Genomic DNA, 15,074 nt, shown 5'->3' with positions numbered 1-15,074 from the left:
TGGGGACATGGGTGTGGGCAGCCCTCTCCTCCTTCCCAGCTCACCAAGAATAGCTGTTCATTTATCTGTCATATAGTGGGGTTCCTTGTAAGATTTCATGTGCAAAAGGAATTTGCTGCTAAAAACAAAAAGTTTACAAACTACAGATGCGGATCATTAGCACCCTGCTCCCAGATCCCACGTGTCTCAAAAGCCCCTTTTGCTCTTGTTTGGTTTGACAATATTCTGGGAAACACAGGCCATTGATAATCTGGCCAGTTTAGGTGTATTGCAACATTACTTTTCTTATTTGGGGTATTGTGTGTAGTTTCTAGCAAGGACCAGGTTTATTTGGTATGTATGAGCAAGGACAACAATTCATTTGATTAGGTTATTTGGGCGGCATTTTCAAAACACAGTATGTGTAGAGAAGGGCATGGGCTTAGGGCCCAGCATAAAAACCCTGTTCCCCCAAATCAGGCTCATTTTCCCATGGCCTTTTTTAAAGTTGTTTCTAGAAACCACATGACCAGCACAGAGTTTTCTATAACAGATGGAGTTGCACATCTTCAGGGGACAAATTGAGATGAATTGTTTTCCCTCTCCAAACTGAATCAAAAACTTTGAAGTCAAACATGACTCTCCTTTCTTAGAAATAGCCCTGCCTTGAGGATGTGTTAAGGAGAGAGAGACTTGGCTAACTTGAGCAGAAGATGATAGATCATTTCAAAGGTTATTATGTGGAGGTCTGACCACCAGATGGATGGCAGTAAGTGACTCTGAGGCCACTCATGATAAGATTTCTCTAGAAAGTTCTGACCTTATTCTTGTGTCACAGCCCTACTGTTTATGCTATTTATATTATGATATGTTGCTATCTGATAAATTTAGCTATTTGGCATTCAAAATTTACTACAGGAGGGGTGCTTTGCTATGTACTTTCGTTCATTATCTCATTTACTGCTCATGACAGTGTTCTGAGGTAGGAGTATTATCTCTGATTTGAAGGTGAGAAATGAAGGCTCAGAGGTGTACAATGAGATACCCAAGAATATTCGGCCAGAAAGGTGGAATTCCAACCCACACCCTCCGGAGTTAGAGCTTGTGTTCATGCTGCCTGCCAACAGCTTTGAGAGAGGGCCCTGATACATGGGGAATTTTCTCTATTCCAATGAATTGGCTGACACCATCAGGTCCCTGGTCTGGGAGGAGGGTCGTATACCTGTGATGACCTCCACAGCAAGGGGTTGAGTGCTGCGGCCCCTGACCTCGCCACGCAGGGTGATTGTATAACGGGTACCAGCCCTGAGGCCTGGGATTTCCGCGGAGCACAGGCTGCCAGGAACCGTGAGACTGCGAGCTTCTTGGGCCAGGTCAGCCTCCCGGATCTCAATGACAAACTGCTCATAGATCCCATCTGGGCTGGTCCAGTCCAGTCTGAGGGCATCCCAGCTAACCTCAGTCACCGTGAGGTTCCCCAGATCTGGAACCTCCTCTGCATAAGAAGACAGAGTTGCTGAGTTACTAAAAAAGGCAGTTGCATGCTGGGACTCAGGTGAGATGGCATTTTGGCTGAGGTTGGGGTGAGTTGTCTGGTTAGTGTTGATCACAGATGCGTGATTTACAGCAGGTGTTGAGGACACTAATTGTGGGCACTAAAGCCAGGGCTTTCCTAGTCAGCCTTTGGAAATGAGACATAGTTCTCAGAATTGTTCACAGCTTCCATTCTTGACATACAGACGGTGCTTTGGGGAGTCCTCTGATGCATTCTGAAAATGAGCTCAGATCAACGTTTTTTTTTTCCCCACTCGCAGAGTATGCTTTCCAACTTCTTAGCTATTACGACTGAAACTTGCTTTAAAAGAAAAGTCACCTCAATTTATATAAAAGAAGAGTAGGTGGAACTTTCCATGGAATTGGCTACCATGCTAGGACTAGGACTCGGCCAAATAAGGGACAGGACTTTTGTATGGAAGCAGGGATGATTCTCCGGTACTCCCCACTGGGGTAGGGGCTGAACCCAGTTTAGAGCAGGGAAGAGCGTTGATCCCTCCTGAGCAGAGACAGTGGGAGGAAAAAAATTAATGAAGTCGTCTAGAATACCTGTCAAGACTTCAACAGAGAGAGGGGTTGTGCTGAAGTCCCGAGTCACCCCGCGGACGGTGACGCTATAGTGAGTGGCTGCCTTGAGCCCAAGCAGGTCCACGGACCTCAGTCCTCCCGGGACAGTGAGGTTTTGGGCTGCCTCGTCTGTGTCAGTTTCCTGCACCTGAATGAGAAACTGCTCGTAGGCTCCTTCCGGAGCCGTCCAGTGGAGTTTGAGGGCATCCCAGCCCACCTTGGACACCGTGACCTCTCCCAAATGGGGAGCTTCTCCTGGAGAAGGACAAAGAACCAGTTTAATGATCAAATCACACACCAAGATCCAGGGACTCCTTAATGAAAGAATAGGCTTTATATTACTTTTTTTTTTAAAAAAATGTGACTTTCTTTAGATAACCATGCAGCTTCCTGAATTTGAGAAATAGAGCCAAGGGGGTGAGGCGTAGGAAAACATTTGTGATCTTATTTCATTAAGGAATTGCCCTAGCCTCTGGCAGACAAAGAGATTATTATTATTTTTTTCCTTCTGAATATCATGCCTTAACATCCCTCACCAGGAGGGAGCCTGTTTGTGAAGCCAAAGGTCCCTGCCATTGAGGCTGTGTGTATAGTCCCCAGGCTGGGCTAGGCACAGCCCCAGAGGCTGTGGTGCACATGGGGTGCAGTGTGAAAGCTACCCCAGGAGTTGTGCGGCTTGATTTCTTCCCATCATCAGGCACCATAGTGCTATAACTTAAGCTACTCAAGTCTATTCAAAAATGAGTTGCGTCTGATTATCCTTGGGCAGGTTCCTGTTGGGAAAAACAGAAGCTATAGACAGAAAGGTAAGAGGTACCTGTGGAGGCCTCAGCAGAGAGCACTGGTGTCCTATAGCCCCGGATCACCCCGTAGATGGTGACTGTATAAGGGGTGGCGGCCTTGAGGCCCTGGACGTCCACAGCCCGCAGGCTGCCTGGCACCGTGAGATTCTGAGCCGCCTCCACCCTGTTGGCCTCCTGCACCTGAATGACAAAGTGCTCAAAGGCCTGGTCAGCTGTGGTCCAGTTGAGTTTGAGGCCATCCCAGCCAGACTTGGTCACGGTGAGGTTTTCCATTTCAGGGGCGTGGTCTGAATAATGACAGAGACGGGGTCAGTTAAATCATTCCTGAAATGCTTTCCATCTGGGAACTCAGAAATGGCAAACCCGCTGCCAATGCTGCGAGACCATGGGGGCCCCAGGGCCACCTGCATCCCTGAGCCACGCTGTCGCCATCAAAACACCAACAGAAAAATCAACAGAATACTTATTTTGCCTTGCTGTGTATTTGGGTTTGTCTTTTGAATATGGTGTTTTTCTATTGACCAGTGTCCTGTGGATTTGGAAAATGCTACACGTCTGGGTTAGTACTGCTCTGGGCTGCAGTTTCCACTTTGGAAAGCGGCTCTCATCTTAAACGTGAGATCATAGGAACAGCCTTCGGCTACTCTCGGGATTCTTGGTCTGAGCCGTCCAGCCTTCTGTATTTTGAGGAAATTGGCTCCTCTTAGATTCTCTTCCTTTCCGTGTTTCCTCAATCTCTCCTGGAAGGCATGTTTTATAGTCTCTTTATGTTGGGATTTTTGTCAGTTTCTGGGGCTCAAATCAGTTTACATAAACCACTTCAGAAAGATCAGAGATAAATTAACACAGTACAAGTAAGGCTGTCCTGAGGAAGTCACTGAGTCTTTGCAAAGCTGCCCCTCATTGGATAGAAAGAACGACTGAGGCCCTGGGAGAAATAGCTTATTAAGCTCAATTAAAACTTGCCGTCTTTATTCATCTCTAGGATGAGCAAAGCACAGAACACTCACTTGTCTGAATATGGCTTCAAGGTGATAATTTGCCCAGGGCTGAGCCTAAATGGACTTTGCATCACCTAGGGAGAAAGGATTTTCTCTGGAAACAGATCCTCTAAACAACAGAGTAAGAACTGCCTTGAGCTCATTTAGGTGAACAAATTGTTTCTCTCTATATGCCTCACATTGGCTGCTCATTTCAAATCAGTCCTATCTGTCCATTAAAGCAGACATCTCACTTGAAAATCTTAGCTTGCAGTTGGATAGAAGATATCCTTTCAGAGGGGAAAATGTTTCTTTTCAAGAATCTGTTTGATTCAGACTTTTCTACGTTCTGGGGAAGGTTCTTCCTAATTGTTCCATTTTGGCAAAGCTGACACTCCTTCAAATCTTGTTTGATCTAGAACAGCGGTCTGCCAACTATAATCTGAGGGTCAAATCCAGCCTGCTGCCTCTCTTGGTAATAAGTGAGCTGACAACAGTTTTAAAATTTTTAAATGGTTGGAAAAATCCAAAGAAGAATACTTCATGACAGATGAAAGTATATGAAATTCAAATTTTGATGTCATAAGTAAAATCTCATTGGAACTCAGCCGTGCCTGCACATTTACATATTGCTGATGGCTGCTTATGTGCTGCAGTGGCGCAGTAGAGGAGTTGAGACAGAGACCATATGGCCTGAAAAGTCTAAAATATTTACTGTCTGGCCCTTTCAGAAAATGTTTGCCATACCTGACCTTGACCTTCATTCTACGAGTCCTCATTCAACCCAAATCTGTGTCCCGGAGCCCTTATCCAAGACCCCATAGCAGTTCTTAACCACACAAACGTGGTCTAGGTGAGAAAAAGAGGACCCCAAGTTCCAACTGATGTATCTACTTGTGGGGAAAGAAAGGGAAAAAGATCAGCTATCTTTTAACCCAGTGGCCCTTGTGAGGCCAGGAGCAGTGCTCCAGTTGTAGCAATTATCTCCTTGACCTTGGGATTTTAGCACAGCTAAACTCAGGAGTGTGTCCTTTTCAAATATTCCAAGAGCCCTCATGCATGAAGAGACATCAGACAAAAACCAATCTAAGCCAAACTGTAAAGTTAAGGAAATCAATTCTGTGGCCCATAAACTCTCCTTTTTATCCCACTTTCTTATTTTTTTTCTCCTGCTGCCGTCAAAGCTTCTTGTCAAGAACTTAGCTGACATTGATAGTTGACCCCCCTTGTGTGAATTAAGTCAGTGTTTCCTCTCAGGTAACTGCCTTTTAAGTTCTTTCTCTAATTATGACATAAAGCATATTTTTTTTCCATGAAAGAGATTTCAGGTACCAGGTTGCAAGAGATGTGGGGAGAATTACCTGTCTGGGCGAGGGAGGGGTTATGGAGGGGTTACAGATTGTCTATTAAGCTGTTGTAGTAAAGACGGTTGGAGAGAGGAGGAGATCCACATTAGAAAATGTCTCTTCCTCATGAGAACCATTTTTTTCTTTAAATCAGCTTTTTTATATGCCACGGATACTTTATACAATGTCCTTCACATCCTGCTTCATCTCTTCTTACAGTGGATAGAGTAATTTTCATAAAATGTCACGTGGCTCAGTAAATGGTAATAGTCATGGTGATGATACTTCCACCAAAATTTTTGGCTATTCTTCCTTTTTTTTTTTTTTTTTTTGTGGGGAGGGGGTTAGGCAGATCAAGAAAAAAAAATCAGTTATATTTAGTGCTGTGACCATGACCACTGCTGGGTGGGTGCTTTTGGTGCCCGACCCAAAACCCTTCACTAAACAAATGCTAGACAGATAAGTAAAAGGTGTAACTTCAATGAATAAAATCAGTAGATAAATTAAAGGGAGGCGGGTAAGAATTATGAAAAGAGAGGGAAAAACGTGAATAAAAATACAGCAGACAGCAGTCGAGATCGAGACCAGAGGCTTCACATCAATGCGGACTCTGCATTTCAACAGCAAATGACACACTTGTGGGCTTACTGCCCCAGAAGCCCCGTGTTTCCGTTGTATAGTTCCGTACTGAATTTCTTGGCCTTTCTTTATGAAAAGGCTGTTGTCTTTTTCTTCCAGCTGTGCACTGGCATCTACCCTCTGGACAATGCCAGTGGGCCTGGGAAATCAGAATTTCAAAATCCCATTTCTGTGCTCATGGTGATTTGACCAGCTGGCCTGGGGGAATTTCTGGCTGTGCCAACTTTAAATCTTTGGATTTCCACCGTCTCGTAGATGGTAATTACCAAGTGCTGACTGATGAGGAATCCACTTTTAGTGGTCACCGATGGCAGAGAGAGTGATTCTCCAACAGCAGCGGGATGGCCAAATTCAAGCCTCAGCACCCCTGAGGGTAGATTAAATTGCTTGGATCTCATCTTGTAAAGTTAATTGAAATTAAAAGCCTCGCCTGCCTTAAAACTTTCTGGTGACTCTTCACACTATCAAGAATGAAACCCAAGCCCCTCAGCATGATATTCACTGCCCTTTGTAGATGGTACTGATAATGTCTGTAACCTTGTACCCTGTTATCCCCAGCTCCATCATACAGCAGGACTGTATAGCTGGTGTTTCACTAACAAAGTTTCTCATGCCTTTGAGCTTCTCACCTACTGTTCCTCCAGCTGGAAATGTCATTACTCTCTTCTCCACTTGCCCAACTCATTTTCCTTTTTTAGGTTTCAGCCAAGTATCACCTCTTCCAAAAAGCCTTCTCTGATACGCTGCCTTCACCTTGCTCAGGTCTGGGATGGGTATCTGCCTCTGTGCTCCTGTAGCTTCCCACACTTTCCTCTAAGCAGACTAGTTACATTCCTATAATTTTGGTTTTGGTCCTCTCATTCTCACTGCAATGTGCATCATTTCCTGAGTGGAGGGGTTGTGTCTTTCTGTTCTCTATACCAGCGCTGCCTGACCCATGGCAGGTAAGAAATAAATACTTGTTGGATGGATAAATATTTGACTAAATTTCAGTTTGCTCCATGAGAAAATCAAAATGGAAAATCAGAGCAGAATGTCTTCTATTACTTGCAGCTGTGGCTAAAAGCAAAATTCCACCTCTCTGCTTCCCAAACCCTTGAGAATTACTGGGGTATCACTGTCAAGCCTTACACGGTGTGGGAGGATGCTTTATTGGCCTTGTGTTTCTGCATATCCTCCCTGCTTTATGTCCCTTACTGCTCAAAGAAAATCATGGCCTCCACTTCAAGCAGGGTTTTGCTGAGTTTATTAGAATACAAATATGGGGCCGGAGGGGGAGATGCCTGGCCCATACTCATTTTGTTCAATGCTAACAGGGATAGTACCTTTTTTCTTTCTTTCCTTCCTTTCTCCACCCCCCATCCCTTTCTCCTTCCCCCATCCTTCCTTCTTTCTTTCCTTCCATTTTTATCCAGAGTAAGCTTAATTAAAGACTCCAGGAGAATGACTTCCCTTCCTTTAATCCTTAAGAGAGAGAATTTGGGCCTTTGATTCAGAGGTGAAAGAAAAAGACCAGAAGATTCAGTGGAAATGCTGCCTCTGGAGGAGCTGGAGTCCCCAGATGCTCATGAACATATGCCACATGTTTGGCTGTGTTCAAGGCACTGGGGCTGCAGCCCTGGATGAAGGAGACAGAGTCCTTTCTGGCTAGAAGTAGGAGGCAGGCCATAGGTAAGTAAACCAACTAGTGAGTGATATCAGGCAAGTGTCATGAGGAACTCTGGAGCAGCATGAAGGGGTAAATCAGGATAGGGCACCGTTTTAGACTGGTTGACAGAGAGGTCTTTTGAGATGAGACTTGAGCTGAATGAAATGAGGGAGGTGCTGGGTGTAGAACTGGGAGAAGAGTGGTATCTAGGCAGCAGGAGTAGCATGTGCAAAGGCCCTAAGGCAGGAGCAGGCTTGGCATACTTAAGGAACAGCGAGAAGGCCAGGGTGACCACGGTGAAATGAGCAAGGGGACAAGTAGTGGGAGTGAGGTCAGAGAGATGGGAAGGACCAGACTCTGTAGGGCTGTGTAGCCTGTGATAGGGTCTTTGCATTGTATTTCAGGTGTGACGGGCAGCTAGGTAATGCATACTTTTAACTTGGTGCTGCATCAAGGAAAAGGCTTGCGCTTTGGCTCAATGCCATGGCTAGAGCCCTGGAATTCTCTGGGAAGAATGCTTTGGGGCAGCCAATTTCACATCTTCTCTGTAAAACCCACAGACAATGAGCGACACTTTGCAGACTTCTGCTATTAAGAATCGAGTAATGCAGAGCTGGGAATCCCTTTCTTCTGACGTTTGAACCTACAACCCTTCGACATTTCAGGACTCATAACCACATGGTACATTCCTCTAAGCGCTCCCACTTTTCCTGTTTCTTTTTTCTCCCCATGTGTTTCCCAAGGCCAGGTGCCTGGACTTCTGCTTCTTTACGTCTTCTACAACATAGTCCTGCTTGCCTCTTCCGTGTCTGTCCAAAAACTTCTTCCCACGTTAAGCCTATCCTGATGCTCAGAAGGCATCCCGTGCTCCCACCGCACCCCACACCCCTAGTTACAGCAAGTGAAGGCATCTGTTTACTAGACAGTTACCTCCTTGGAAGCACAGACTTGTCTTCATTGCTGTAGTATCCCCAGGACTTAGCACGGAGCATGATTGTGGTGCATTATTGACTGAGTAAATGAAGGAGATATTTACTGGGAGGATACTGTAGGAGATATTTATTGGGAAGATAGACTTCAGGAGATGGAGAGAAGTGCCCACCTCACTTTTAATAAAATAAAATAGTTCTATGGAGAAAGCCATAGAGAGAAATATTCTAGAGACAGTGGGGGAAGAGCCCATAAAAGGGACTTGGCACATTTTTCCTGTAATGAAGAATGTCTTTAAATATACAACGTGATTTCTTTGAAAACAGTGTTAAAGAGGCACGGCTGGGGAAATGAAACCACTGAGCCCTTGGGATGCCAAAACTGGGCTCTTAGTTAGAGACAAAGTAATTCCAGCCTGTGATTCACTTGAAAGCTTTCATCTCCCTGAGCAGCTAAAGCCTGGGGATTCCCTGCTGGAGATAGGAGATAAAGTGGCTATAGCCGGAGGGTAAGATGATTGAGTGGAGATAGGAAACTCTCTTTAATCTAGCATTTGTAAAACTCAGGGAAAAGTGAAGAGAGAGGGAGAGAGAGAGAGAGAGAGAGAGGCAGAGAGAGAGAGGCAAAGAGAGAGAGAGAGGGAGGGAGGAGGAGGAGAAAGAATAGGAAGAAGAAGAGGAGGAGGAGGAAGAGGAGGAGGAGGGAAGAGAAGAAGAAATTCCCTCTCTTGTTTCTCTGATTCATTTGTGGTCCCTTCGCATCTTATAACAAGCTCATGTTTATGAAGCTGAACCATTCAAATCTCTACCGTAGATTTATTTCTTCCCCATTTATTCTCCCCTCCCCCCTCATCTATGATCAAGCTACCCCCCGCCGAGCATCCTTGATGATCATCTCATAGCTGCGTGGGAAGCAGTCCATGCACAGAGTCAACAGAACTGACCACCTGAGCTCACTTTAGACTTTCTGAAGAGGCTACTCTTTGTCTACTAAATACCCCTTCTCTCTCTCTTCCTTACAAACTACCACAATTTTATGTGGGCAGCAACATGCTCCGCCAGAAGACTACCTTTCCTAGACTTACTTATAGCTAGAAGTGGCCAGTGAAATGCAAGTAGAAGTCATTGGTGAGGTATCCAGAAAGACTCTCATCTAGGAGGTACTTTTTTTTTGGTTTTGGTTCTTCCTCCTTCATGCTGCCCAGAACACAAATGCGAAGGCTGTACTGAAGTAGCCATATTGTGACATGGAGGTGACCTTGAGAATGGAAGCCAAGGACTAAGACTAGTGGAACAGAAAGCTAGAAGGAGCCCAAATCCCTGATCACTTGGAACTGCTGTGCCATCCCTGAACCACCTAACCTCAGACTTATTTTATGAGAGAGGAAACCAACTTGTATCTTGCTTAAGTGACTGTTATTTGAGATTTCTGTTATATGCATGTGAAAGTATCCATAAATGACAAAGACGCTTCAAGGCATTTCCAAATATGCCCATCAGTGCCACACATTTTCTGCTTATGGAGACTCAGCTGGAATAGCATCTCTGCCAAGACACCGTCTCTGGCTGCTCCTGACTCCCCCATTCACTCCCTTTCCTTGGCTGAGTGCTGCCCAGTCACTCCCTTTCCTTGCTTGAGTGCTGCCCAGTCACTCCCTTCCCTTGCTGGAGTGCTGTCTAACATTCTGACCATCTGGTCTTCCCCCAGGGACGGTGAGTAAGTGCACATGAGTCAGAATAGCAGTGCTAAGTACATAACCCATTTTTTTCCCCTCAAATATCAGCATACTACAATATATTCAGTGGGTTCTCAATACATACTTACTAAAGACTATTACTTGTCATACCCTGAAGAATTAACATTTTCCCCCTGTACCTCTTGAATATTTGGGGGGCCAAAGTTAAATATGTATATTTTCATATAGGAAGAACTGATTTTTTTTCTCAGTTTAGCCATTGAGAAAATATGGAAGCAGGTACAAAGAACAGGATACTTGGGCTAGAAGGGATACTGGAGGTCAGGATTAAGCTGTCATGGAAAAACAAAGTTCACCTCTTAATGACCAAGAGAAAATGAGAAGGCCCCCGTGGAAGGCTCAAAGGACCGTGTGCAATGTTTCAGGTAACCTGAGAGGAAAGCAAAAGACCTGGAATAAAAACAATTAATGGGAAAAAACCAAGGAATTATTCCCAACATCTTGGTCATCTCGAAAAGAAATAAAATGAAAAGTTCATTAATTGTGCTAAAGAGGGAGGAAAATGAGAAAAATTTTAAAGAGTCTGTGAAATGCACAAAATTAAAAAAAAAAAAAAAAAAAAGACAGACACAAACTCTGATGCTTTAAGTTCTCCTAGGAAGAAATATTTAAAAACCACTTTGATTGCCCAGCTAGGGAACTTTGCTGTTGATGAGTCAGTTGACAAGAGGAAAAGATCGGTAAGTAACTCTTTCAAATGGGATTTAGAGCAGTCATGAGTAGAGAAATCCCCATGTCTTCCCATCTGGTCTTCTCATTTGAAGACAATCTGGCTGATGGGTCTGCAACCTCAGAATCAACAGAGGGCGTGGCGAGAGCTCAGAAGCTGACCTCACCTGTGGATGCCTGTACCCGTGCCGGCTTGCTCTTGTGCCTGCCCTTCTCTGCTGTGAGGAGGATGGTGTATTCCTGCCCAGGTTCCAGGCCTTTCAGGATGTAGGAGGTGGTGCCTCTGGGGAGCTGCACCTCCACTGGCTGGCCCGAGGGAAGACTGTAGTTGAGGCGGTAACGGTCAAATTTGGCCAGTGGCATCTGCCAGCGCAGGGTCACGCTGGTCTCCGTAGGTTCAGAAACCTGAAGGTCCTTGGGCGCGTCCAGGTCTGGGAGGAAAACAGAGAGTTGAACACCCTTCAGGCTTGAGGGCAGGACTGCTTCTGCGGCTGAAAGCTGGTTGTGGGCTACAGTCCTAGGTCTGCCGTAGCGCTGTGTGGCTTCGGGTGACTCAGCTGTCTGAGTCTCAGTCTTCACCTTTGTGAGATGCTGTTATTGTACGGTACCTCACTGTGTTTTTGAAAGATTAAAAATAATACAGTGGTATATCCATACCATGAAATGATACTCAATTAAATGCATTTAAAAGGAACTGATTATTGATACAAGACACAATTTGGATGGATCTCAAGAGAATTATTCTTAGCAAAAAAGCCAGTCTCTAAAGGTTGCATATTGTATGATTCCTTTTATGTAGCATTCTTGAAATAACAAAATTGGATGAAGACCAGATCAGTGATTGCCAAGGATTAAGGTGAAGGGGAGGGTGGGAGTTGCCTTGGTTATAGAAAAGTGTAGCAAGAGCGACCCTTGTGATTGGAACTATTTGGTGTCTGACTGTAGTGGTAGATTCCAAAATCTACAAGTGATAACAAGTGGTAGCTTCCAAAATCTACAAGTGATAACATAGAACTAAATACACACACACATACACACACACACACACACACACACACACAGTTGAGTGAAATCTGAATAAAGTTGATAGACGGTATCAATGTCAGTTTCCTGGTTCTGATAGTGTTCTGTAGTTACACAAATGTTACCAATGGGGGGAACTAGACAAAGGGTACAGATCTCTCTGTATTCTTTCTTACACTGTATGTGAATCTACAATTACCTCCAAATAAAAATATAAAAAAGAATATGTATAAGTGCTCAGCATTGGATCCTGCATAATGATCTCCCCACACCAGCCACCCCTTATCATCATAGTCCCAGGGGGAGACAAGCAGGAGGCTGGTGGAGAGGTAAAGGGACGAGTTTTCTTTTTTTTACAAATTTTCCAGAAAAAACAAACAAACTTGCAGAAAGAATCAGTGGCCTCAAATCATGTAGCCCCTCAGCATCCTCACTCAGAGGCTGGAGCTGCAGGATGCAATGAGTAAGAGCAAAGATTGCCTTAAACTATGCTCCTGCCGCTTATAATCTATATGATGGGGGTATGCAATATACGTTAAGTGTTTGCTAAGAGAAAAGCCCCCAGATGTGTTTTGATTAGTCAGTGGTTTATAAAAAATGGAATCGGTCGCCAACTTTCAAAAGTTTGTAGATCTCTTATAAAGTCTGGTTCCAATTTTTTGTAAAATATCCCCTGTCCCCCTTCCTGCATAGAGAGTAGCGTTAGGATCATTCACATGGGGAGTGCTTATGCTACTTTTGAACGTGGACATCTGGGCTGGATGATCCTAGAAGCCCCACTTTCCTCTGGGCATCTACTATTTCTTTTTAAGTAGGTTTCCTGCCTCCTGGGCCCTGTTGTGTCTGCTGGTGCTAGTGCCGTGGAGGTGGGAATCCAGGCGGGCCTCACCTGTGGCTGCATTGATGGTGGTTGGGTCGCTCTCCTTGTCCCCCTTCACGGCAGACACTCCAATACCATATTCAGTTCCTGGCCTCAGACCTAAGAGAGAACATACAGGTTGAGAATCGGCCCAAAACTGGACAGACTTTCAGAAGGCCATAAAAATGGCCCTGAACTAGTCCCTGAAGGCTATGATTTCTCAGTGTCTGGACTGTTTCACAGCCTGACTCACTGATGCCCAGGTGAGATGGATAGCTGGGAACCATTTTTTTTCACTCTCTGGAGGGTTGCAACATGGGGACTGCCCCCAGGGCCGGTTGGGTCAGGGATGCGGAGCTCACCTGTGAGTGTAGTTTTGGTTGTGGTTTGTTGGCTCCTGGGGACTTCTACCTCGGCATGGTCACCTCCAGAGATGGGTGCGTACTTAATTCTGTAACTGTCGGCGGCCGCCTTGACGTTCCTCCACTCCAGGGTGATGCTGTTGTCTGTCTGGGAGATGCGGCGGAGATTTCTGGGCGCATCCAGGCCTGTTTGGGAGAGGAAGGGGCATTGGTATTGAGAACACCAGGCACCAGGAGAGAGGGAGTCCTTGACAGTTCAAGGTGAGACATGAAAGGTGCCTGCCATTGGAGAGAAATGACAAAATTGCCCACACACTCCTCTGGCTCAATAGCTAATGCGCACATCTAAACGAATACTACATACTTGACACTTTCCTCATTATTAAAGCGCATGATACCTCAATCATTCACGTTTTCCACCAATTTCGTGCTTAATAAAAACTGTACAGAAACTTGCAAATAAGCTCTGTGACTGTATTTGCTGTATTCATCACTGGATTTTTAATAACTCACACGGAGCTTACCGAGCTCTGAAAAAATATTTAGTGAATGAATGATTGACACTTTGGTACTTTTAAGATAGTGCTGTAGGCTAAGAGGTTAGAAGGCATCTTTGTCATTTATGTTTTGCATATACTGCATTTTATTATTAAAATATTTATTTAAATTTTGTTTTAACCAAAATGTCTGAGAATCTCAGACCAGCAACTTCTATGTAGGCAAAAATTTTCTTTTGCCTTAGAAGGTTATTTGGGGTAATATTAATCAATCAATTGCTACAGTATTTTAAAATAAAACTTAAAGGAATGAAAATCCCCTTTCCATTGTTTCCACTGTAAAAGGAGCCTGGAAGACACCCTGACGTGGAGTGGGGAATGGGAGTCTGGCAATCTTTCCTTTCCTGGGGCTGTTAGCAGGGGGAGGCCCGTTACCTGTTGTGAAGGTCTCTCTGGCGGGGATGCTAGACATGTCGGCCCTGCGGGAGATGAGGGAAACCTCGTACTCTGTGTCTGGCTTCAGGTTCCCGATGGAGTACTGGTTCTCCTCGTGTGTGAGGTCAATGCTGGTTCGGTCGCCTGGCACATCTTTGATCCCGTATGTGAGCTCAATGCTGTCGATCTCGGCCAGGGGCTTGGACCAGGCGATCAGAGCGGTGGTGTCCGTAACGTCTTTCACTTCGATCTGGCTGGGGGCGTCCAAGCCTGTGACAGGCAGAGGACAGAGGGGTTTCAGAGATCAGGGCCAGTGCCAAGGGCTGAGCAGAGAGAGGGCTTGTAGCCTTCCAGATCCGTGAGTGTACGTTCAGGTGCATACTGGCCAACTGACCTTATTTTGTCTTTCGGAACCTCAATTTCCTGTTTGATATGCTATAAGTAGGGATGATGACAACTACCTTGTAGGGTTTTTGTTTTTTCAAACATTAAAGGAAATAATGCATGTGGAGCATCTAGCACAGAGCCTGCAATGTAGTAGTTATATGATAAATGGTTGTGACTATATTATTATCATCATCATCATCATCATAAGTTGAAGAAACACACTTAGGGGCTACTTCACTTGAAAAACATTGACTTAGTCTCTATGGTTTTTTAATTAGGCAAAACTCCCTAATTGGTAACTTCTCTATCCAAATAATGAAACAGAAAAGTGAGGTAATGACTGGCTTGACAATGTATGGAAAGTTAGTTTTGATGAAAATAATTCAAGCAAGAAAGTCACGGCTATCTCAAGCCTTGCCTGTCTTTGAGGCCTCATCTTGGCCTGCCTCCTGCCCTGCTGCTCACCTCCTGCCCCACCCACTCTGGGCTTCCTGCTCTGACAGCACACTTCTCCTCCAAGAGCACCCCGTGTTGTTTCTCACCCCCGGCCTCTACACTTGCTGTTCCTCTGTTTCTTCTTCCTGAGATTGCTCCTCTCCCTCTAAAAATCTCCTATTCATCCTTCAAAATCCCACTCATA

At 45.0% G+C, this 15,074-nt stretch overlaps 1 protein-coding gene across 3 annotated transcripts in view; it reads right to left on the bottom strand.

The window, feature by feature from the left end:
• TNC (tenascin C) overlaps positions 1–15,074 on the bottom strand; it is a 91,404-nt gene that overhangs the window by 38,879 nt on the left and 37,451 nt on the right. For all 3 annotated transcript variants that reach the window (XM_061200036.1, XM_061200038.1, XM_061200037.1), the window contains exons 7-13: positions 14,048–14,317; positions 13,116–13,301; positions 12,784–12,873; positions 11,039–11,302; positions 2,918–3,190; positions 2,083–2,355; positions 1,202–1,474 (exon numbers count right to left, since the gene is read on the bottom strand). In XM_061200036.1, the coding sequence (XP_061056019.1) occupies positions 1,202–1,474; positions 2,083–2,355; positions 2,918–3,190; positions 11,039–11,302; positions 12,784–12,873; positions 13,116–13,301; positions 14,048–14,317 (1,629 nt within the window). The remainder of the gene's footprint in view (positions 1–1,201; positions 1,475–2,082; positions 2,356–2,917; positions 3,191–11,038; positions 11,303–12,783; positions 12,874–13,115; positions 13,302–14,047; positions 14,318–15,074) is intronic.

This window comes from Eubalaena glacialis, chromosome 9, assembly GCF_028564815.1.
Source record: "Eubalaena glacialis isolate mEubGla1 chromosome 9, mEubGla1.1.hap2.+ XY, whole genome shotgun sequence".
In the NCBI taxonomy this organism is placed as follows: Eukaryota; Metazoa; Chordata; class Mammalia; order Artiodactyla; family Balaenidae; genus Eubalaena; species Eubalaena glacialis.
This window is presented reverse-complemented; position numbering and strand designations above follow the sequence as displayed.